This window comes from Ambystoma mexicanum, chromosome 4q (genome assembly GCF_040938575.1).
Source record: "Ambystoma mexicanum isolate Mex_15411 chromosome 4q, UKY_AmexF1_1, whole genome shotgun sequence".
In the NCBI taxonomy this organism is placed as follows: Eukaryota; Metazoa; Chordata; class Amphibia; order Caudata; family Ambystomatidae; genus Ambystoma; species Ambystoma mexicanum.
This window is the reverse complement of record NC_090928.1, coordinates 1,191,488,302-1,191,514,070: the sequence shown is the minus strand read 5'-3', so window position 1 is coordinate 1,191,514,070 and position 25,769 is coordinate 1,191,488,302. Positions and strand designations below refer to the sequence as shown.

The window sequence follows — 25,769 nt, the reverse complement described above, 5'->3', positions numbered from 1 at the left end:
GGGGGAGAGGGGCGGCAAAGAAGGGAGAGTTGCTGTTGGGAAGAAAGGGAGAGTTGCTGTTGGAAAGAAGGGGGATGGGCTACGGGGAAGCTGGGGGGGACACAGGCAGGGAAGCATGAGGAAGCCCTACAGGAGAAATAAAAGGCAGATGAAGACAGGAAGGTGGTCCAGAAAAGATACCATGGTTGCTACAGGGAAAATGGCATAAAGAGGGGCTACAGTAAAGCAGGGGAGGTGCTACAGTGCAGGATATCCGATCCCTCCCTCCTTCGGTCTGCTGCACGTATTCCCTTCTATGGTCTCCTCTCGTGTGTATCCTGCAGACTAACGTCTGAATAACCCTGGCGGCGGCAACTCTTCCCAGGAAAATTCCCAGGCACTCACACCATAAGTGGAGTGATTTAGCGCAGAAAATAAAAAAAGATGAACAAAATGTATCATAGAAGAATACATAGGTGTTCATTCTTTAATAAGCACTCCCACATTGGTCAAATGAGAGCTCTGAAGTGCAGGGAGCTGAAGAATATGCCTAAGATCACACCATGTTGGTCAAGTGAGATAGCGATGGTAGGAATCCATTTAACCTATGACCAAAATCAACAGTTCAGCCACGAAAGCAAGTCCACCTGTTCTTGGCCAGCCTTTGTGCTTAATTAAAGTGTGTTTTACTGATGTTCTATTGATTTCTAAGCACTCCCCCATGTGCAGATAAGTGAATTATCAGGAGATCAGATGTGCCCAAGGTAACACAAATGCGCTCAAGTGCGGAGGAAGAGATTAACTGATCTACAAAGTCTCCTGCCTTTCCCCTCATTCGCTTTCCATTCCTCTCAACCCATCCATGTACTCTCGTCAATGCCATGGTGGGTCAGTGTGCCAGTGGGGGGTTTGTATGGAAGGTGGTGGCATGCCTTGGCGGCCTGGCGTGGATGTGGGATATGGCAGTGGTGAACTGCCTGCAACCTTGGCTGAAGTGTGGAAAGGGTTCAGTCAGGGCGGATGGAGTTTGGAGAAGTGCACGAGTGGCGTTGGGGTAGCAGGAGGTCACAGTGCTAGAAGATGTGGTACGATGTGCGATATACGACATGACAGCAAAGATGCATTTACACTGGAGTGAGCTAGGGTCATGACGACTAGGCCAGGTGATCAGGAGACTTGGTAAATTGGGGACACTATGATGGGTCACGTGATAGGAGACTGGGAAAAGAGTGGAGCAGCTGGCAAGCGCCTTCCACAAGGTCCCAGGATGAATCCTAGGTAAGGTGTACCATGCAATGCCACCGGCCAAAGGCTCAGAGCAGAGCACAAGGACAAGGGTCTTTCTAGAAACTAAGTAGGCAGGCAGAACACAATGGGTTTTTAAAAGACGACTTTTAGTGTTAGAAACCTATGAAAAATGAAATGCATTACTGCTTACGATGTGCACACCCCTTAGATTGCAAGAGAACCGGCTAACAGTGAGAGGAATCCAGGTTGGGTTAAAGGGCGGCAAGCAGAAGCACCTCCCTGTGATCATGAGAGGAGCTATAATGTCCATGTTTTAGGGGTGGAGTAGAGATTTCACATTGCCCATTTACTTTTGCATTCTTAAACCCTGTTCCTAACCATCCGTTTGAGTCGGTCGCCTTGTTCTGGTGTTATGGGTTTGATTTTGCATGGAGAGTGAGGGTTATTTCTAAACCACCCCCCCCCCAGGTCCACCAACACTGCTGTGCTAGGCATGGAGAGAAGCCTTAGCGCCAGGAGGGGTAAAGTCAACAGGAGCCAACCAGCCCTGGCATTCTGTACACGGCAAAGCCAACCAACCTCTTCCGAACAGGAAGGAAGTAGGTCTAGTGACCGCCAACAAAAACTCACCACCAGTGTAATCTGCTCTACATGATCCAAAACATTTAGAAATGTGCTCACCGAGTGCCACCTGGTGGTCGACATGTGGAATATGCCGACAAATGAAACCCATGTAGAAATGCGTTTGTTACTACAATTTAATGTAGTCTTACCGAGTTTACGATCAAATAAATGCACTTCTATGTTTAACACAATAAATTAGAAAAAAGATGGATTAGATTAAATTAAAAAAAAAGTCAAACAGCCCTTACTGAGCCGGCATACATCCCAACCCTAGTGCCCGTCGCGTAGGAGCTTAAGCGTAAAAAGCTTCTGGTTACTCATATCTGAAGCCCTCCATGACCCCAGCACCTAACCCACGCCCCCCACCGACCACCACCACCACCACCAGTGTGCCTCCATTCCGTCGACCCTCCATTTCAACTGCTTGTTTGCCGTCGGAAACTTATTTTACGTTGCCCCACAAGCCCCAACTTCCATTCGGTCTCCACCCAATCCCATTCCCAGCACAATTTGGAAAACAGGTAAGCCAATGTGAAGGTAAGCGCAATGCCTATTCATATATTTCGTCTACCACAATGCAATGTCTTTCAGTTGGTAGTGTTACTGATTTTTCGGCATCAGTTGCACCCGTCTCTGGGATGAGGGTCCTATGCACCGTGCGCCCACCTTGAGGGTAGTGGGAACCCACAACGCTGCCTGATCCACCACCCCTTAAATGGCACATGTGCATTCTGCTCTGGCCAATTAATCAATACGGCGCAACTCCTGTAGCCTCCTCCCCTTTCTGTGGGGATATGGATCATGCGCAATAGCCAAAGTTTAAATGCATATTGATACATTGGAGTGCTGCGATGGTTTGCAAGATAGCGCAGTGTGTTATGCACTAATTGCAGAGATGTGTAATCATATCCAAGAATACAATGCAAAACTACGGCAAAGGCCACCTCCGGCTTGTTTGTCTGAAATTGATAAACCTGCGCGAAGGAGTACCTTCATTTGTAGCAGCACGAGATAGCATTTGCTATAAAACTGAACAGAGCCCCAGTGTGGTGCAGGTCTAGAAACCGGTTCCTTCAGACAGGGGGTTCCAAAACCTAGGCAGGCACCCCAACGAAGAGTATAAAGTGTTAGTCCGGAGCCTGATTAGGTACCCAAATTCGGTCGCATCCTGGCTCAGCCAGCAGATGTTCCAGTGATCCTGGACAAATGATCTTATATCACTGACAGTACTATGTTGTCTTCTGTGAAAACGTATGCCTTCACATGGCGTTGTTTAGCCCATTATTTGATTTCGAGTTTGGGCTATTAGGTGGTGCTTCCGACACCTCTAAGCTGGACCTATGGCATTAGAGTACTGCTGGGGAGGAATGACACGAGGAGAGACAATCAGCCTGCTGGTGTTTGGTTATTTGCCCACCCATTGACTGCCCATGGCCATACCAATCACTCTGGCCATTCCCATCAAGTCCCTGCCCGAAAAACCTCCTCATGGAAACCATTTGAGCTATCTTTAATCAAGCCTTAACATCACACTTTGCACTCAAGGTACCTGCAAGTGTTTTTTCAAAGCAGTCTTCTGAGCGTTCATGACTAAATTGGAGTTGTAATCCCGCTACTGGTGTAATAAAAATGTTTTAACCAGGTCTGCCCCAGACACTCGATTTATAACCACTAAGCATGTCTTTTACTTAAGTCCTTTGGCAAAGCCAACAGTTTTGGCTCGTGTATGTGTCTTAGGCATTTTTCAAGCACTGATTTTGGATGCCCGGCTACTCCCACTATTTTACACCTGCTACCAGCAATGAACAGTTAATACCACAATGACATTGCCTGGCACATTTCTTTTCAATGCCTACACAAAAGCCAAAACAAAACTGTTGGCATTGCCAATTGTGTTTTTTTTTTTTTTTTTACATAGGCCACTTGAGGAGAAGGATTCTAGACTGAAGAGGGCGGACCAAATATAGGCATCTGGAGAGCATATTTGAAGGTCTATTTGACACAAATAATGGTACTTTTTTGTACAATTCAAAAGTTCTGCACTTCATAACAGCCCACATTCCTGTGCTGTATTTACAAATAGCAATTGCAATTGCTATTTGTAAATACGTGCAGGAACTGTGCATGATAATTGTATGCAAAATGCCCCATTTTCACTGTTGCTTTTAGATGGTACACAATATGTTGTGTGCTCTGGTTTGAATGTTTATGTATGTTTGGACAACTTGATATTTGAATTCTTTACATCTTATTTATTAATAATAAAAAACAAAGTTATCTTGTTTTTGAAATCTCTCAATTGAGATATAGTTGCAACCTTAGATTTCAAGGAATTTTCCTATAGACAGAGAGAGATGTGTAAATATTGAACACATTTAGAAGCTCCTCAATTTATTTGATAAGGACCCTCTGTTAGGACACCCCACTGGGTGGTAAATATACATACCCACTGGAGGTTATCCATACTACCATTTCTTTTTTTTACCATAGAGACAACCCAGAAATAATATGAAGAGAGATTGAGCTAGGTAGCTCTTTGCCTGCCAGGACAAACCCCCTTTATGTATATGGCTATTTCTAGATCCCAGTCCTTGGCAGGGTAGGGATTTACCCTTCAGTATATAAAGAATTGGTGTAGTAACACTGAGACCACACAAGACTCATCTGCTTGGTATTAGGTAACCCAACATTTGGTATAGGTCTGTACTACACAAGTTGGTAGTGTGACTGAGCAGCCAGGCCCATCTCAAGATGGGTAAATTTGAGCTGTAGAGCTTTAACAATGAAATCTGCAAATACAAGTAACCAAGTAACACTTACACTCAAGGTTTCTGTTATAAATAGTTATTTAACATCAATTTTTAAATGTGTTCTTTAAAAAGGGCAAGATATTTAACAATCAAATGTAGTTTAAAATACTTTTCCAGAATCAGTTAGTGGCTGCTCTTTGGATATGCTTTTTACGCACTTCCTACACCCAGAGGTGACTTCATTCACAAGGACAGTAATGGCATTTATACAAAACTAGTTCTACTTTGCAGATTCTGAGGTTGCAGAAAGGAAAGGTTTAAGGAAGGAAAAGGTTAAACAGGTTATGTGAGGACAACTAAATCGTCCAATGAAATCTAGACAAGTCTTTCTCAGCAATAACAGGCTAAAACAAGTTACCACCTCTGAGGGACAAACGATATCAAAGTCAATGGGCTAGAAGAGTCTGCAGGGAGCCAGGACAGCCAAAGTCAATTGGAACACAGTCTATGTAGCCGAAGCACTTATTAGATGAAGTCCTGCACAAAGTAGGAATTTGTAGAAAAATCACTTGTAGGGTCACAAGTTCTTAAGCCTATGAAATTCAGAGTTGGAATAATTGTGAGCCACTGCAAGTATCAACTGAGAAAAGCACAGCTCAAAGACACTGAGGTAAGTACCCCAAGTCTAAACAGTACCCCTGGTTTGAAGAAGAGTGGTCCAGCTGGATTCTTTCCTGTTGCAGCGGTGCAGACGCTGGGTTCCTGAGCCTCAGTCGTGTGGACAAGAGCGAGGACGTCTGGAGGTCTCCAGAGGCAGCAATTTGGAGGTCGTCGGCAGCTACGGGCTCTTTTCGGATCAGCGGCACGTCGCAGTCTTATCGCTCGGTAAACAGCACCACCGCGCATCTCGGATACCGGTTGGGCTTCCTTCACTCCTTGGGTCCTGCACTCTGGTGATGGGACTCGAGCTCTGGTCATCCTGCTTCTGGGGGTCCTTAGGAGACTCAGGAGATTCAGGCTGGATTGCAGACATTGCACTCGACTACGGATTTCTCAACCCCCGGCAATCGGTTCTTGCAGCAGCGAAGTAGTACAGCCAATCAGGGAAGATGATCCAGTGGAGTTCGACTCGGGGTTAGCTGGTCCCACTAACCCAAGGGAAGAAGTCGTCCCTTCCGGAGCTTCTCTTGTCGATCAGAAAAAGGAGTTTCCGCACAGCAGGAGGGCTCCCCCTGGCAAATGAAAGATCCAAGAGGCTGCAGCAAGCTTTGTTCACGGTTTCTTCGTCGGGTGTTTCTCCCAGTGGTCGACTCTAACTCGAGTCCCAAAACCTTTGTCTTTTAAGCAGGTTTCTCCCATTCATGCACAGACTAGGCTGTCAATCACACAGCAGGGTGGCTGTCCTAAAAGGACAGTCAGCCAATCAGGACTGGTTGCATTCATGCACTCCTAGAGACAAAGGACAAGTGAGTTTCGGGAACCTCTCTCACATCCTGCTTTTCCAGACACACTGGAGCCAGAAGCGGGCTTCAGTGATGAAGCCCGCCAAAGGCAAAACGAACAAAGGGCTCATCTCGGAATCCACGCACAGAGTAAAACTGAAGAAAGACCCCATAAAAGAAAATGGTGAAAAAAGAAGACTGGGGCCATATTGATAAAGTGGTCACCCATAGGTGCTATACTGCAGCTGAGGATTCAGCCTATGGTAGAAAAGCAAAATGACTGGAAAATTAAACCACTGCCACCAGCCATTTAAAGCAGTGACGGTAACATAAAACATGTTACATGAGAATGTAGGATAAGGGGCTGCTAGGTAACCCCCCCAGCACTCCACACAAGATGGTGTGTGCTGGACCTACAAAGAGAAAAGTTAAGTAAAGTCAATGTCACTTTACTATTCTTGGGAACCGTAGTTCACACAAGAAAAGGGATTTAAACCTTATGAGAAAGCTAAAGGATTTCTCTGGGACACTGCACTGAAGGTGATGTGTGTCACCATATAAAAAGTAGTTGCCTATGGAGTTTGTCAGACTTCAAAAACAGAGGAAACATAATCCAAATCAGGTCAAAATACATGAGAGTGCAGCAAAAGAGCTGGGGGTCTCTAAGGTTGAAGGGAATTAGCATAGAAATGAGAATTCTCCCCAACATTCATATCAATTAGTATGCTGGAAGTTATAGATTTACCTTCATGATTCAGACAATGAAGCTAGAATCACTCCCATTTTTCATAATGTTTCCATAACGTTTTGTTTTTAAACATTGTCATGTTGGGTTTTGTGAGGTGTGCTTTCCAAGTCCGTTCTATGAAATGGGATTATTTTAGTTAAAGTCTTACATTAACAAACAATTGCAACTTGCATATGGTAAGAACTGGAAAAAAAGTGGTAAATTCAAACATTTCAGATTTGTTAAGCGGTGGAGCTGGGATTTGAGCCCAACCTGTAATCCTGGGGATCTGATTTAATCTAGTATTGCCTGACCTGTCAACATTGCCGGTCCCTGGATCGGGCACAGGGTCTAAAAGGGAGTATCCATGCTTATTTTGATCACTTTGTGCAGGGCATCACGTTATGGGTTGGGATTGCAATGAGGAGGCGCAACCAAATGCTCTGGATCACTTAAATTCTTTGTTTCAGCGGAGAGGGGCCCCAATGGTGTCCATGGATCAGGCCTGAAAAGGCTTAAAACGAGCCTGACCCACCTATAAATGGAAGGCCAAACCGAAGAGGCCTACTACTCACTGTGCATTTCTCAAAGACAGGTGCGGATGTGCCAGCAACAGCATGATGGGGATAGAGGGTGGGGCTATACTGGCTGTGAAGCATACGTGGTACATTTAGTCTACCAATGTATTTGAGCTTTTTTTGGTTGGCCGGCATGTGGAGAGGTATGCGAGTGGTGATATCCCTGGGAGTGAAGCATGGAGCTAGGTTAGTGGGGGAGGCTGTGTGGGAATAAGTAAGATACCATGTCAGAGCTGTCCGACTTAATTATTGCTAGTCCTGCCTGAGATCATTATGGCAAAGCCTGTCCGATTGTCTTGGATGATAATATTGAATAAAGGATAATATTCCCAAATTCCATCATCTGCTCTCATTGCAAATCCTTTCCCAGTTGATTATAGAAGCAAAACCCTGAAATCAGTATTGCTAACATTGTCTGATCTGTATTGCTGCCAACTGCTCAAGGGCAATAATGATAACCCCTGGCTATCAATATTGCAGGTCCAAACTGAAAACTATGCTTCATGGTCCGCATACCTAACGCCCACTTGCCACCTCAATAACCAATCTGTCCATTCCTGACAGACACCCTTATTACTTTATCTGTGAGAGGCCACAATGTAGATCTCATTGGCCAAGGCAAATGAGAAAAATGTACTTGAAACACACTGTTTGGGTCCTACCTGACATAGTAGGAGATAAACAAATCACACAAGCATAACCATTTTGGCTGAAAGTGGGAATTCTTTTTACAATATGCATTGCTTGTGGGAGATTTGGAGGCTGGTCACCAAAACATCAGGTGCCTGCAGAAGGTTAGAAGCCACTTCATGGGGATGTTCTGGCACTGGAGGGTTCAATCTGCAACATGAAGGCTCTGTGTTCTGCACTGCTAGCCCCACAGTGTCATGTTTCTGCACTTTGCTAAATGTGTATGAAAGGTTGATCTGCTCGTCAATATGAGAAACACTTAATGCTGGATGTACTGCAGCACACCACGAATATGAAATTTCCAATATCAAATGGATTTTGGGGAAATCACACAGTGTGATGATGCAAACATTTGTGGCATTTGGTGTGGTATCAGCCTAGTCACCTGGGCCTATCGATTATAGCGTTCAGTCAAATCCGATTTTCTTCTCTCGCAGCTCCTGGAAGCATGCAGGTGAACTAGACTTCTTAAACGGAAGAAAAAGTTACTTACCCCTTGTAACATTCTTTTGACTAGATGTTCCTCCCATGTATTCATCATCTTTGATATCTCCAATATCCAGCTTCAGCAAACAATTTTGTCAGAGTGCGCTGTCGATTCAGTCAACTCGATGTCCCTCGAGGGCCTCTGTCGCGGATGATATCAATGGCATATATAGCACAAGCAGAGCCTGTTTCTTTCTGTTCTGTTTTTCGTGTCATTCTCAAGTAGAACTACTTGCATCACCGTGGGTTGACCATACTAGGCTCTGAAGGATCGAAAGCTGTAATAGCATGGTCAATTCTACTGACGGGTAGGCTGTGAGGGCAATAAGGAATACGTCGAAGGAACATCCAGTCAAAAGAACATTACCGGGGGTAAGTAACTTGTTCTTCAAATGGATTGTGTCCTCCCACATATTCCTCATCTTTGATAGACTCCCAAAGGAGTGTTTGCTTTGGTGGAGGGAGTAAGAATTTTGCCATCAATGTATTCCATGAACAGATTTGAGGACAGCTGTTGCAAAGCTTCCATCCTGACTTAGGGTAGAATCAAGGCAGTAATGCTTAGTGAAAATATGTATTGTAGACCAAGGAGCTGCATCACAAATGTATTTAATTGCAACACCTCTTTGAAGAGCAGAAGAAGCAGCCATGCCCCTAGTGGAATGGGCCCTCAAGCCTTCTGGAAGATCCTTGCTTGCCAGCCTGTAGCATTCGGAAATAGCTAGAATAATCCATCTGGAGAAGGTCTACTTTGTTACAGCCTGTCCCAGTCTATGACCCGTATAACCTATGAATAGCTGGTCATGTAGACAATGTTTTGACAAACTTGAAATGTAGAAGCTCAGAGCCCTTCGTGGATCGAGCCTGTGCAACATCTCCTCCTCGCCAGGATGAGGTGGAGGATAGAAAGTGCATAACACAATCCTTTGTCCTAAAGGAAAGTCTGAAATTACCTTAGGTAGCAATGACGGCTTCACCATCAGGACGACCATGTCCTTATGAAATACTGTAAACGGTGGTTTAGAGGATAGTGCCTGCAATTCACTCACTCTACGGGCCACAGTTACTGCTACCAACAAGATGGTCTTGAACATTGGTAACCTTAAGGGACATGAATGGAGTGATTCAAATGGTGCACATGTAAGAAACTTTAACACCAGATTAAGGTCCCAAACGGGAACCCGAAAGGGAGATGGAGGAACACGTTAGTTTGTCCCTTCAGAAATGTTATCAACAAAATGATCTTAAAATATGAAGTTTCCTCAAATGAGCACTTGAAGATAGGAAGCGCTGCAAAATAATCATTAATGGTCCGAATCTGGAGCCTCAGATAGGCCAAGTACAGCGGAAAGCATAACAATTGCAGTGTTTTGCAAAGCAAAGGGTCCAAATTCTTGTCCCTGCATCAACTGCAGAATTTGTTCCAATGGCAGTGGTACAAAGACTTTGTTGCTGGCCTTCTGTATGAAAGCAAAATCTCCAATACGTCATCCGGGAGGTCCAAATCCTTGTATCTCAGCCTCTCAGAAACCAAGCATGAAGGCTGAGTGTCTTGACCTCTGGATGGAGAACCCAACCCCCCTCTCGCAAGAGAAGGTCCTCTCTTTGTGGACGACATATTGGAGGGCAGATGGACATGTCAGGAAGGTCTGCGTACCAAGTCCTCCTGACCCAATCCGGGGCAATTAGGATCATGTATTACCCATACTTTCTCAACCTCCTGATCACGTGAGGAATGATGGGTACTGGAGAAAACGCGTACAGGAGTGTAAACTCAACGCGTCTCCTAGAGCTCCCCTTGGAGGAAATTCCCTGGAGCAGTACAGTTCGCACTTCCTGTGGACACTGGTCGCAAACAGATCCATTTGAGCGGTTCCCCAGAGGGTGAAGATCTCTTGAAGGACTTCCTGAGCTAGTTGCCACTCATGGGAGACTGCTCTGCTTGCTCACAGCGTCCGCCGCCGTATTCTTTTCTCCGGCTATGTGAACTGATGACAGAAATCTTCCTTCTTGAATTGTCCAGAACCAGAGCTGCATCGCCTCTCTGCACAATGGTAGTGACCCTACACCACGTCTCTTGTTGAGGTAGTACATGGCCACTTCATTGTCCATCATTATCAGGACATTCTTGGCCCGAACAGAAGGCAGAAAAGCCTTCAGCGCAAGTCTGATTGCTCTCAGCTCCAAAAGAATGATGTGTACCACTGCTGATTATCAGATCGTTGGCGTGGGCTCCCCACCCTGTGAGTGAAGTGTCCGTCACTACTGTTATCTCCGGCCATGGTTGCCAAAATGGTTCTCGCTTCAGAATGTTGTCCTCGCAGGCCCACCCCAGGAGATCCTGTGTGACCCTGCTTGGAAACTGAAGTAGGTCCGACATGTTGCCCGAGAACTGACACCATTGTGGCTCGAGGGCCCATTGAAGGGATCTCATTCTGAGGCGGGCCTCTGGCATCAGAAAAATGCAGGATGCCATGAAGTCGAGCAACCTCAAAAAGCCGTAGACCGGGAGACGCTGGGCAATCTGAAACTTGGAAACCATCTGCAGAATGTCTTGTGCCCTCGCCTCGGGTGGCAAGCTCTTTGCTAAGGATCCAGTACAGCCCCGATGAACTGGAGCTTTTGAGGGAGAATCCCAGTCTTTGGAGAGAGTGGCAGGTGACGTTGACTTGTTCAGGGGAACGTGCTCTGATCAGCCAATCCTCCATGTGAATCCCCCCTCTCCTGAGATTCGCTGCCAACACCGCCATCAGTTTGGTGAAAACCCTCAGGCGGTGGTCAGCCCGAACAGCAGAACTCGAAACTGATAATGAAAACCACCAACGGCGAACCTCAGGTACGTTCTGTGTTTGAGATGGATTGGCACATGAAAATAAGCATCCTGAAGGTCCAATGACACCATCCAGTCCTGGAGTTGGAGGGCCTGAAGGATCTGAGAAAGTGTGATCATTTTGAACTTGTCCTTCTTGAGGAACTTGTTCAAGTATCTCAAGTCCAAGATGGGTCTCAGTCCTCCGTCCTCCTTGGGGATTAGGAAATATGGAGAAAACCATCCTGTTCCTCTCCGTTACAGGTACCTTTCTCTAACAGGGTCAAAATTTCCTGCACAAGGAACAGATCTGGAACCCTCAAAGAATGGGTCCCCGGTGGATGGTTGAGGTCCCTGAATGAAGGAGAGGCAGTAACTTTGGGCTATGGTTTCTAAAGCCCAAGCATCCGAAGTAATGTCTCGCCATTCTTTCAGATGCTGAGACAGTCTGCCTCCCACTGGGATGTCATGACTCAAGACCACAGAGCGGGTTTGAGGTGGCTGAAGCAGTTGCTGTTGGTACAGATGCTGCTGCTTGAGCGGGCTTTTCACCTCTCCCTTGTGCACCACGAGGGAATCTTCGTTGCCCTCTTTGACCAGCCATTCCTCTCGCTCTTCCAGTAGCGGAATGATCAACCCCACCAAGATGTTCCACTTGAGTGAGAAGGCGGAGGCTGCCTAATGGCGGCACCGAAAGACTTGCCTGTCCCCGTCGAGGTCTGCAGCTTCTCAAGGCTTTCGTCAGCCTTGCTGTCAAAACGATGAGACCCGTCAAAAGGCACGTTAAGGATTTGAGACCGCACGTCAGGTGCAAATCTAGATTTCCTTAACCACACAATCTGTGAATTACAGTGCTTGCTGAAATGGCTCTGCTGACGCAGTCAGCAGAATCCAAACCCGACTGAAGAGACACGCACATGGTTTACTTGCCATCCTTAACAATGGCCAAGAAAACGCCTCTTTCCTCCCCTTCGGGAATATGCTCAGCTGCCACAGAAATGCAGTCCCATAGAGTGTATAAAAATGTTGCCAAGGTACATGTGGAGTTTACTGATTTAAGAGCCATGCTCCCAGCAGAAAATACTTTTCTTGACCAGGCATCTACCCTTTTATCATCCCTATCCAGTGTGATGGTCGGATAGGCTGCCTGTTTCGAATTAGCGGTTGCTGCCTGCACCACCAGGTTTTCTGGGGTAGAATGTTTCGACAAGTAGTTGGGGTCACTACTTGATGGATGGCATTTCCTTGTCAGGTTCTTCTTTACTGCCGGAGTTCACTCCGGTGCTTTCCAATTGGCACTTAGTCTCTTCTGCAGAGCAATATGGAAAGGTAAGATAGGATCCTTTTGAGGACCTTTATCTAGGATATCTGTACGGTCATCCTGTTCGAAAGGGAGGGCAGGTCTGCTCCATCCCAGGTAATCCACTACCTGTAAGAAGCATTTGCATGCGCATCTGACTCGGGCTTTCCAAATTCCAATTCCGGTGAAGTGTCCACCCCACTGACTGTCTGCAAATATTCATACAGGTCTTTCAGTCTTGATTCCTCTGATATGAAACTATCAGGGACATCTGGTGAGCCATGCTGCAAACCCAAGGGCGCATCTTTATCAGACAGCTCATTGTCCTCATAAATAGTGAGAGATTTAAAGAAATCCTTCCTTGGTAAAGGCGTTGAAGGCTTCAAAACTTTTGAGGCCAATGCCTGTGGTGTCGAAGACGTTTTCGACGTCGATGTACCAGAGGCTTTGATGGCATTGATGGTACTGCTGGCGTCAATAGTATCGATGACTTCGACTTGTCTTTCGCCTTATGACTAGAAGGATCCATCAATGATTTCTCATTGTATTGAGGTCTCGACAGCTCTCAGTGGGAATCTGCCCTTCGTTACAGGCTCGAGGGCACAGGATTTGGCTCAAGCCCTTTCCTTACCGGCTTCAGAAGGCACAGTAAGAGCATGACCTGCCTACTTCAGGAGTGTCTGGCTCTCGAATATCTTAAGCATTTCTTGCCCAATTATTTCCCATTCCGCTGGAGCAGAGTTCTTAGTGGGGCAGGATATAGTCCTCTCAGGAGAGAAGTCGGACGAGGACGTCATGCCTCTTCAACAAGTGGTGGTGGGAGACACTCCTTGACTTGGACCTTTTTGCCTTCTTTCATCGAGCCAAGTTGCCTCTCGCTTCGTCAGAAGGTTTCTTCGACGGGGTAGTCGATGGGGATTTCTTAGGGAATCTACAAACCGCCAATTTCTCCTCTCCTTCAGAGATTTTTCTGGTCATCAATTTACACTTCGAACAGTCCGAGGTCTTGTGCTCCACACCCTAGACACCACAAGCATACTCGTTGCGGATCGGTCAGTGACATCTTGGCATCGCAGTCTTGACAATTTTTAAACCCGATCTTCGAGGTAGTTGTTGCCGAAGATGAAGACATTTTCTCGAATAAACAATAGAAGCGTGGCATAGTTCTCGAAGCATAACTGAAGCCAAAGGGCGATGCGTGTGCTATATATACCTTCAATGACATCACCCTAGAGAACGAGGCCCTCGAGAGACATCGAGTCGACTGCATCGACGCACAGCACCCTTCTTTTTCCAAAGCAGCTGAAGCTGGATATTGGAGATATCAAAGATGAGGAATATGTGGGAGGACACAATCCATTCGAATGTATGTACACTATCACACCACAAAGGGATTTCCAAAGCCAATAATATTACTAAATGTTACAATGAAAATAAACAAAGTATAGCATTGACATGTACCATAGAGAACTAGATCAAGGTGCGTGGAACAGCAGTATATGGCAGGAAAAAGTGTTTCAAGCAGTCTAAAATTGGCAAGAAGAATCTTTTGCAGCCTTGAAGAAAGTCTGATTATTTGTACATGGCTACCAATATTCAAATACAGATAACAGCCAAATATAAAGTACGGTCTGTAAAACATTGCCTGCACATCTCTGTGAATCAGGGGTGTGTAAACGCAACGCTCCAAATATGTTGGACTATTACTCGCATCGTTCATTACCATTGACTCCTCAGGCGAGGTCTGATGGATGTTTTAGTCCAAAGCATCTGGAAAGCCCGATGTTTCATTGCATGTTGGGCTCTGCAACTTCACATTCCATCAGAACATCTTCCCTACATCGCAGACCCTAATATCTGCAGTTAAGAATGACAGGCAAAAGCCAAAGGTTTTAAACAGTGGACTGGGTGGCCAGGTAAGGCAGAAAGAGCACACCCGTTATGTTATTGCAGGCACAGATTTAGCTCATTAATGCTGTTAGCCTTCGCCATTCAGGTGCAGCCTTGCGCACTACACTAAATAACCTTGTTTCATAGCGTTCAGGGGCACTTTGAGATGAATAAGTAAATGGTGCAAGTGGAACTAATGCATGGAGGACATGCGTTATAGGGGGACGCACTAGCGCGCTCTAATGTTCCATGCTTTGAAGGCAATGTGTCTATACGTTAAATGAAAAAATGAAGGCAGCGAAAATAAATGCGTGTTAAGGCAGATCGTCAGTCAAAGGATTTTTGTGAAACTACTGTCAAACCTTGAGAACAATGCATAGGAAAATATAAAAAAAGGGCAACTTTCAAGTGGAAACTTTTCTATATTCATTTTGACATTCATTTTTTCGATGGGTTGCTTTGCCGATTTGTTTTCTTGAAATAACCCATCGAAAATGTGTTTTTTCTTTTTAGGGGCGTGGGGGGTTCCACACCCCCTACCCCTATTAATTTTACTCTATTCCCGACCGCCCCACCCCCTTATATTCCCTTCCCCAGAAGTTTTTCAATGGTTTTTTTGATGGGAAAAATCAGCAAAAAAATGACGGAAAAATGACTTTCGATGTATGAACGTTGTACCCCTTGAAACATAACAGTAGAAGAACATACAAAGGCACTTGAAACCATTGATCATAAAAGGGAAACGCTGCTAACTGCCAGCTCTAATCACGTAAGCACCATCAGTGACAAGGCATGTTACACGGTCTGCAATGGGCCGCATATATATTGAGTCAGCAAACTGCTCTCAACTTTCTAACAGCTAATGGCAAGCCTAACTGGAAGCATACATCACTGGCAACCATGTACAACCAAGAAAAGGGCAGCAGTTGCTCAGAAGCATGATCAACCCGTGCTTTACTCGGGGTCCACAGGGAGAGGTGAATGCCTTTAAAATGATGGCATATATTTTGTTAAAATAGGCACTGCATTTCAATGCAACACAGTGCACTAGTGACAAGAATCTACCCTGCCTATCAAAGAAGCAGATTTAGTCAGTGAGCCTGTGAGTATGTCTGGCGCTCGTGAACCTCAGAAGTCAACTAAGATTCGAACACCAGCTCAAACTACATTCCACATTCATGATCAGATAATTACTTGTCATCACTGCTCTTTAATCGACATTCAGCCAACTAATAAAATGCCGAATTCTGGAAAAGTTGTAGAGTGGCACTCACCGGCAAACACGGGCAGGAAAGTAGAGCTTCTGCCAAGAGCGGCACAGGTAGTTGGAATGGTCAATGACACGGACCCAGTCCAGTTCGTCCATGGACACCTCGATGTAGTAGGAATAGGACCTGGGAAAGACGAGAGTGGATCATGGTCAGGTTGGTAGATACAGAGCCTAGTGCCAAGTTAACTGTGCTGTACAGCATGCTCGGTAGGCTTCAAGAAGCAACTGTCCCTATTCCAGAAGACAAATCAATACTTTACACAACGCAAAAGATGGCTGCATGTACTGAAGCTCATTCCCAGGGGCGCAACAAAACCTACATTTCCGGGGGGCTAACTGGTGATGGGAGAGACCACTTCAGAAAATGGGCGGGGCAAACTTGCAGGCTATGCCCCCACTGTTCTACCACAAGGTCTGGTGTGGGGACCCCACTATCAAATAGTACAATTTAAAACACAATATGCAGAAATGTGATGGAAGCCTTTCTTGAAAGTAGCAGCTTTAAAGTTTTTCTGCATTTGTTCAAGTACGTTTTTTGGCACTCACACAGTAAAACTTTAACACCGTCAGTTTTGGGAAAGGCCTCCCTCACTTCTCTGCCTAATTTAACAGTTTATTGATAAGCCACCCTGGAATGGAAAACACTAGATCTGTTCAGAAAAATAAACAGCGAAGAAAAGATCCCGACCCTGGACATCCCGAGAAGCTCAAAATATGAAGTCAACGACCTCGTATTAAACAAATGGAAAGAAGCAACCATGAGGTTACGTATGAAAAGAGAAATTACCCTAGAGACACTGACACGAATGCCCCAGATTGCAAAAAAAGCTTGTTCGACTTGATTGGATCGAGACCCAAGAGAAGAAAGATAGATATAAAACGAACCTAAATGCAAAGGTGAATCGAGAGCGGTCAACCAACTTCCACACTACCTCAACCTTTATCCAGACAGAAGAATCCAAGATAAGTTTAAGATTTAGACTGAATCTCTTCCCCACAAGAGAAGTCGTAGGGAATTGGACCCAAAACAAAGCGGACACTTTATCTGTGGCTCAACAAACTTCTCTCAGCATAAATAAATCACACAAGTGAGTTAAAAAGAACACAATCACAATTCTTACTTTCTGCAAATATCACTTCATGAAATAATTACACGGTTCAATAGCAAAGGCACTTAGTTAATGTCGTGAGATTTTGATTTTCCTGCAGGCTTAAAAGGGTAGCAGTAGGATTTCAAGATTGTTAAAAATACATATGGCAATTATAATTTCACACTTTTGGTTTAAAATAAACACTGGGTGATTCATCTCTTTGTTTTTCAGACCCCCACTTGCTTTGGTCTAGGTTGGGGAAGCTGGATAAAAAGGTTGGACTGATTTAAGAACAAAGACACCCCTCTTCCTTTAAGAAGTCAAGGTCAGCAAGACAACAACAATTACCCAATTAAATTATAGGCTATAGTTTTCAGCGCCCACTGGGAAGTGAGCTTTGTTAATTTTGAATTTTGACATAATTCACCCAGTAGTGTCCTGCCAAATGCTGAATTAATTAAATTAATACTTTTGGTTACATAGGCTAAGGATCTACACAGTTTGCCCTCCCCCCACCCCCACCCAGTATAAAGGGAAAGGATGCAAGGCAAGCAGACCTTCTCACCTTTTGGTTTCCCAGGGCTCAGTAGTTCTACTTACATTGCAAGCCTCTGTTTAAGGTTCAGGAAGGCCAGCTACATCTCAGATAAGGCAGGGGTCTGGTCACTCCACTCTGAAAGATGGCCTCCCGCTCTCCACCATAGGACCCAATCAGCTTTGAGGCCTTCCTAGAGATAGACAGCTCCTCCCAAATGCACTCTCAACAATCTCCTCTGGTGTCTCCTTACAGCTATACGATGGTAAGTTTCAGCAGCCTTCATGATGGTCTCTCTTCTCTCTGTCCTCCGGTCATTCTCCTTTTCTCACTCCCTTGTCCTAGTGCAGTCGCCCTTGTATAGCATCGATGACACCACCGATTTTACAATCTTGGGGAGGTACCCTGCAGTAATTCCTGCCACTAGGATTGGACAGTTACCCTTCTCTCTCCTCCCAAACCCAACCTCCAAGTCAGGATAAGTTTAGGGGTCAGGAGCAACATATGGCAATTCCCATTTGTCATCATCCTTTGTTCTCCTTTCAACTTTTTTGGCAAAAACTAGTTATGTATCACAACTTCATAATTTTACTAGCAACTGCCAGACTAAACATATTTTCTGTTTCAGCTAATCATGGGAAATTAGATAAGCCGACCCTCAAATCTGTATCATGTAGCACAGCCATATGGCACCTTCCTGCTGTTTCCATAAAAAGCACACCAGTTATGAATATTTAAGTTATTAAGCATACCCCTAATTTCATTTTCCACCCACTCACCAACTCTCATATTTGGAACATGTTTAGATCAGTCAGAAACCTAGTTTAACTGGCCATTACAGTTCCCAGAGTCACAGGAAGATGACTTTTATATCCCCAAAATCACCTGGAAATTACATTAAAAAAATGGTACATAGATTAAATCCATCCGCCTTATGATGGCTGAGAAAAAGGCCTAAATGATAAAAGTACTTTTAAATAAATTGTGAATCTTCATGTGGGACAAATGGCTCCGTTTCTTCTTCCGGCCATTTGTTTTCATTGGGTCAGCCTGTACCCAAAGTTATTTTTTCTCCAATCTCCTGTGTTGGAAGCTTTCTCTTTGAAGTGAGTGCCCCCATTTTCACACATATCAGTCATGCACCAGTCAAGGGTAACTGTTGCTTTCAGAGCCAGCAGGTCTGTAGAACACTGAATTTTTTCAACACCTTTAGCAGGATATTTTTATTGCGGTTGGTCATTAGATGGGAGATGTGACATCCAGGCTGGGAGTGGGAGTTTTCCTTGTGAAGTTTTGCCCACAGCCAGCAAAAAGGTCTGCATTGGGCTGACATTTTCTTACATGAAGACAAAGTGGCTCTTCAAACGTCACTGGAGTTTTTTGGGTGAAACATAATATACATTGCTCTTTGCCAACCCACACATGTTTTGTTTTCCTGAAATTTTTCTGTGAGCAGTGATATTTTTTTTTTCATTTTTACTTTTTCAAACCATTTTTATTTGCACATCCATGTGCAGGCTGTTTTTGTTTTCAATGTTTAAAAATCCTGTTTCTATGTGACAGGAATCTTGGATTCCTCCTTTTGTACATTACAATGCTGCTTATCCATTGGTAATGACAGGTAGGCCCCTTTCCACAAGGCTCTTTAACTTTACTTGAAAAAACACAAAGGCCAGGCCCTTTTTGTTTCAGATGGAAAATTCTTGCCATTCATGTGAAAGGGACTTCTGTTTGGGGCCTTTAAATGCACCCGCACTAACAACATGCAAGTGCACACATCCAGGGGTGAACCTAGGCAAAATGTAGGCAGGGGCTAACCCTTCAAATGTTGGGAGAGGCACTAACTTCAGGGGCTGTATGGGAGAGGCAAATTTATTTGTGTGGGTACCTCTAACTTCTTTAAGCATTCTAATGAGACTATTCTAGTGCAGCTTCAAGCAGTTAACTCTCTCCGCTAAGTCTGAAAGCACCCACTTAAGTACTGCTGCGAGGATGAGTGGTCTCCTGTCCCCTCGCTACCCTTTCAATCATTCCCCTGGCGTGTAAGTACTAACCCCACATCACGATTTCAATTGCCTAAAAATGTATGCATACGAATGTAGGTGCTAACAATGAAATGCTTTCTGTTATTAAGGTTTCCATAGAGCACTTCAAGGGATCAGACCTCAGGTTCTCTGCATTTCATAACATATCCCCAAACCCATTGAAGAAGATAATCACTCAAGACACTGGTGTTTCTGACCTGCAACCGCGTGCAGGGCTTCAAGTGGGCCGGGGCTGAGCCCCGGTAGGTTTGGAAATCTCGTTTTAAAGCCCACACTAATCTTCCCCCGGCAGCCCCGCCCACTACATGACAAGGATTTTATTCTAAAGCCTGAAGCTCTTGCTTATGTGCGAGAGCTTCATCCTTCAGAAAAAAATGCCTTTCATCCATAATGCCAGCGCCACACCTGCTAGGGATCCCTTCAAGCAGGAGATGCCCGTGGGTTGGCGCCACCATTATGGAGAGAAATGTGAGACTGCTGGAAGCAGAGGCATTGTTTTCTAAATCCTGAAGCTCCCGCACATTTGTGTGAGTTTCAGTCTTTAGGAAAAAGGCCTCAGCTTCCAGCGGCTTCACCCTTTCAGCCTTAATGGTGACGTTGCCCCTGCCCAGCTAGCGAGGGGCAGCGCCACCATGAAGGCTGAAAAGACGAGTGCTGTGCCCTGCTAATGAAGCCTATAGAATATAAATGCAGAGATCAGCACCCTCTCCCCCCAGCAGGAAGAGGGTGCTGATCTCTACAAAAGGCTGCCTGGCAGGGGTGCCTGTTACCCATTGAGACGGTGCTGTCAAGGTGCGTGGCTTAATGAGCCAGCAGATGGCCCCCTGCCCTTAGGGCACACCCCTTGATGAGCCCTGGCTCATTTTGCACTCACTTAAGGCACTGCCTGCCTGTTCGCACCACCACTCATGCATGTCACAAACAATTACTTTAAATTCCATATAGAGCTTACATTAGATTTCAAAACAACACCTTCTTCGAATAAAAACAGTTTTCAAGTGAGGAGGCAAGTTCAAGTAGAGTTGGGGCTGCATCCTGTGCCAAGAAAGTTGTTTATTCGTGTTAAAAGCGCTGTATTCAGAAGGACTGTTCCCCAGTGAAGGGAAGCACGGCACACACCAATAACTGCAGCTCGCAGATATAAAACACAGCAGAAAGGTCGCCTTGCCACCAGCTCAGTGTCATGGAATTAAGTTTACATGCCACTGAGCTGGAGGCAAGGTCTGGCCCAGCGCCTATTAAAGCCTGGGGTGCGGTCCTTAAACACATTTACAAGAGGGGCTCAGTTCGGATATTAGCCGAACAATAGAACTGAGCCCCCTGCTTTTCTGCACCTTATCAGCAGACCATGTTCACTCCTAACCAGTGGCTCAACACCACCGTGCAGATCGGGCTTTAACCCTCTCCCCCACCCTCCTACAGAACAGCAAACCGAAGTTAAACGGTCACTGTCAACAAAGGCCCTGCACAGAAGCCCCGAACCTCAGATCACATGAGAGTTCGGGGGTGGGGTCTGCAGCCCGTTTAGCTCAATGTCATTGCGCGCTTGTTAAAAACCACATTGCCACATGACCAGGAACCACATGAATGGAGGGGATACAATAAGGTTAATCCCATCCACGTTTCAGAGTGCAGGTTGGACTTCATTGGCGGCCTGATACAAAGACGTCTGTGCCCACACGTCATAGAATAGTTGCACTGCTGAGACATCCTTGCAGTAGTTGACAACAACGTTCCAATCTGATCAATTCTGTAGTGGGCTCTGCCTTTACTGTAGAACACAGTTTGGGTCTTTACTATAGCACAACTGTGGGGTGGCGTTTTTATCTCTCTTTCTATAGTGATCACGCAAAGTATCAACATTTTATATGCATACTGGCAAGTGCCTGCCATGACGGTTTAGACTATATAGCTCAGTGTCTTAAGCACTTGTTGCAGGGTTCATCCGGCACATCACAACGCCAAATCACAGCAACACAGACTCAGCCTTTCCCATGCTTCAGATTAATAAATTGGAGTATATAAACTGTTGTGATATCACCATCAGGGCTACAAAGTACCTGCACCGTAAAGTGCTTATTATAAAAACGAATGCATCAACAGTTGAGGGCTTGGTTAAATATTTGTTCTTCAAAACAATGGTTGTAAAAACTGGGCAGCAACCTACAATGAAGAGCATGTTGTCATGACCCTTGCCCCTGGCCCTCACTGGCAAGTCAGCCTTCCAGTTAGGGCCAGGTCAAAGGCCTTAAAACCTTATCCAAGACTCTCTTGGAGTCAGTGCAGGCGCCTCTGGCGCCAGGGTCATAACCATCATGAAGACCAACATTAGAATGGGACTATTTACTTGGGACTATTTAACTTTCGGGGGGTTCAGCCAACATGGAGGCACACACATAGCTCAGTTACAAGGAGCTGAGCTATGCAGTCTAGTCTTTTGGGTGTGGCAGGCCTGGGACTACTTTACCTGGGACTACTTTGGGTGTGGCGGGCCTGGGACTATTTTACCTAGACTACTTTACCTGAGACTATTTAAACCACACCCAAACAGCAGAACATGCTTTGCGTTATTCTGCTGTGGGCAGCGTAACGCTCACTGTGTCCAGTTCTTTGATGCCAGCTTACCTGAAACCAAGGATCTGCAGAGAGGGAAAGAACACTATGAAATTTACCTGGAACAGTATCCCGTCTTCAATCCACCGCTGACTTCAGTTCCACTCACCTGAAGGTACGAACTCCATCATCCGGCACCACATGCATCCTGGAATACCATAACCTGGAAAGAGGAGAAAGAAAGACAGCATTATTAAGCGTTTACTCACGTTTCCTCCCGAATGAAGAAAGCCACACAATTCTTACCAGGGTAGTCATCTCCTGGTCAGTATCATTGCTGGAACATTACGGCGCTCGGCGAGGAACACCGAACCTGCAAGGAGAGAAAAGACACAGGTTAGCAATATAAAAGGCGATACAGCGCTGCGCATCACGCACACCGCGCTTTCGCCTACCGGCCCATGCTCATCTTCAAACTGCATGACAACACCAAAATACCTCTCCATACCTAAAAGGAAAGAAGCAAGCCATTATTATTCGAACTAAGAGGAACATAAGAACTGCATATCAATCAATCCTGCACAAAGGATTGATGAGGTCAGGAGTTACTTAACAACATTTCCAGACAAGAGACTACGAACAATCTTCTTAAGAGCGCGTCTGAATGTCTTGAAGACGAAGGAAATCCGATTCCTCAGAAAGCAGTCGAAAGACAACAACTGTCGTTACTGTAATGGTTCCGACATCGAAATAGTGAGACATCTACTCCTTCACTGCCCAGGTACAGATAAACTCAGAACAACTTATCTGCGACCCCACAGACTCAAAAACTTGACATCAAGTGAAGAAGATTGGTGGAACAAGCTAATGAGTGGAGATTCTACCACTCTGACCGTGGCAACAGCCAAGTTCCTTGAGATCTTGGACTTGGAAGAAAAGCCAATTGCGAAAGAACAGAAAAATGACGATTTTAAAGAAAAAAAGCAAAACAGGACAAAACAAGTCAGAGTGAATAATTAACTTGCTTAAACGATGGCCTATGACACTACAGACCAGCAAGCAAGAAAACGATTTTGTAAAAATTGTAATGCAATTAAACACAAAAAAAAACAACAAAAAAAACTGCATATAAAGACTGTAAAGCAGCAAACCTACGGAGTCGCAGGAGGCCTGGATTCCCACAGGGGGCTTGCATCAGTGAAGTAACTTGGTCGCTGCTTGCCCTCCACATCTACGCACCCCTGCCACGAGGAGCAAGACGGAGATTCCACCTCTTACAATATTAAGATGAGGAGAAGGCCCAAGGGGGAGGAAGGAGTTGAGGCCAAGGGAGGTGGAAAAAACAAAGAATCTGGTATTGAATCCAGCTCTCCTATATTGCAGACCCATCTTTAACCAGAGGCCTTACCAAGGGACCGGGAGAGGGTTCGAGAGTGCAAATCATCCAACCAGGGCTGAGTGGCGTCCCCGTGGATACCAGGTGATCGTAACAATGTTAGCCAAATTCAAGACAGATGAGCTAATTTTTCGAAGCATACACCATGACTGTAACTGCACAATACCTAGACAGACCTTCCCATCTCGCTGTAAAGAATTGTGATGGTGGCCTTGTCTGGCCTGCTGCATGATCTTTCTTTTTATGACTGCTATGCTGGGGGAAGAGGTGCATAGGCAGACAAGAGACTACAAAGTCTTACTTCCAGGTGTGCATATTTAAAAAAAAAGTTTTTTTTCCCCTCTAGGATTTCAAATGGTCTTCACTTCGTGTGAATAACAAATAGCTAGTCTGTGTCAAACAAGAACTACAAGCCAGTGGCCACATATCAGGACTTCTTTTGCTGGCTATACTTAAAGGAATAGTGCGCTCAAATATTTTATGTTCTTAAAAGATGAGCAATAATAAATGTATAAAAACATCTTTTTAATGAAAGTTGCTATGTAAAATGTTACACAAATAATGTTTAAACCCCTTTAATACGAAGCACTAGGAGGTGTCCATTTTGTGAAATAGACGAGCCTCATGTGCTCGAGTTAATCTCTGCTCTCGCTGCACTATTGAAGGAAAAGCCGCTGCAATAAAAGATACCAGCAGGGCTTTTGCTTCATTAGTGGTTTTATTTCTAAGTTTCTCAGGCTCCTCCGGTCCGGGAGAGCCCGGGAAACTAAAAAGAAAACCACTGCAATCATAAATACAACTGTTTTTATTTCTAAATGCAGGTACTTTCGTTTTGCGTCTCCCGGGCTCCCCCGGCTCGGAGGAGCCCAGGAGACTCAAAACAAAAGCCACTGCAGTCATAAATACAACGCGGTTGTATTTATAATTGCCATGGTTTTCTTTTTAAGTATCACGAGCTGGGTGAGCCCGGGAAACTTGGAAAGAAAACCACAGCAATCATAAATACAACTCTGTTGTATTTATGATTGCAGGGTTTACATTAAAATAAAAAAAAAACTTACCCGCAGCAGCCTTACTGCCTACATTCTCTGCTCTCCACGTCTCCAGCACTAATGAAGCAAAATCCACCTGCTGGTAGCTTTTCTTACAGCCAGCCCTGCAGATGGCGTGCGTAACTAGCCTTTTTACGCATGAAATTATGGCAAATACACATGATTTAATGTTCTACTGCGTACCGTGTACGCTTTGATTTATTCATTAAAACAAACATACTTTACACCACTAGATGGCACTGTAGCGTTTCTTTCGTCAGCAGCATAGCCTTTCTTACACATGATGGTGAATTTCCAACTGAAAGACCAAATCTCTGACAGCTAAGCGAGCAACACAATAAAGCAAGCACCCTTTTAAAATGTGTTCATACCCATAACATCTAATAGCTTGATATGCTAAAAAGTAAAGTTTGCTTTGATGTCCTAAGTTGAATATTCTTTAATAACCATACATTTTAAAGCGCTGAAAATGAAATGGGTAAATCCAGGATGTTTTGCCTTTTGCATCTTCTAGTTTTCCATGCTGGATGTGGAAAATAAGGTACAGTGATATTATTTTGGCACAAAATGCTGCTATTAGGATTTTCATCTTATGATGCTTTACTATGCAAGTAAACTCTATAGGACATTATTATTGTAGGTCTTGACACCCAAAACTAAAAGTCTTGTTCCAAGTAAAGCGCAGAAGAAGGTGGCCATGCCCAAATTGAAAGAGCGGGTTAAAATCCCAGCTTCGCTGTTTAGCGTAAGTGTGTGATGCTGGGCAAATAATGTAATTTCATTCTGACTTCAATTGTAAAAATTGGAGTGCGTATAAGTTTACACCATTACAAAAGGACCGTTTTAATAAGTGCTGGGACACATTGGTGTATACTGGTGCTCCTCTGCTAGTGGCTCCAATACTGCTGCATAGAATTGCATTATTGCTGCACTGGCCCTCCCCCATTCTTGTAACACTGGATTTGACAGGCAGACATAGTGTCACCAGCCAGTCAGTGCACCAGAGATTCTAGTATAGCGGACTGTGGTAGAACCAACATTACATTTTCTCCCCTGTTGCTCCCAGCCACAAAAGTTGCTTGGGCCATCCAGAGTACTGCCCCACACTCTGCAATGCCCTGTTATGCTAGGATATTGAGTCTTGCATTGCACACCATCTGCCATTTTCACACTTTCTAGGACCTTCAAGTTCCGCAAGAAGTGGGTGTTTCAAAGGAGAGAGCAGTTAACTGATTGTAACATTGAAGCTGCACTAGAATATTCTTATTACAATGAGTAATGAAGTTAGATGCCCCTACACAAGT

At 44.9% G+C, this 25,769-nt stretch overlaps 1 protein-coding gene across 1 annotated transcript in view; it reads right to left on the bottom strand.

Moving 5' to 3' along the window:
• Positions 1-25,769, bottom strand: part of BTBD9 (BTB domain containing 9) — a 1,399,080-nt gene that overhangs the window by 1,115,825 nt on the left and 257,486 nt on the right. Inside the window, exon 6 of the mRNA XM_069608758.1 lies at positions 15,798-15,917. Within this exon, the coding sequence (XP_069464859.1) occupies positions 15,798-15,917 (120 nt within the window). The remainder of the gene's footprint in view (positions 1-15,797; positions 15,918-25,769) is intronic.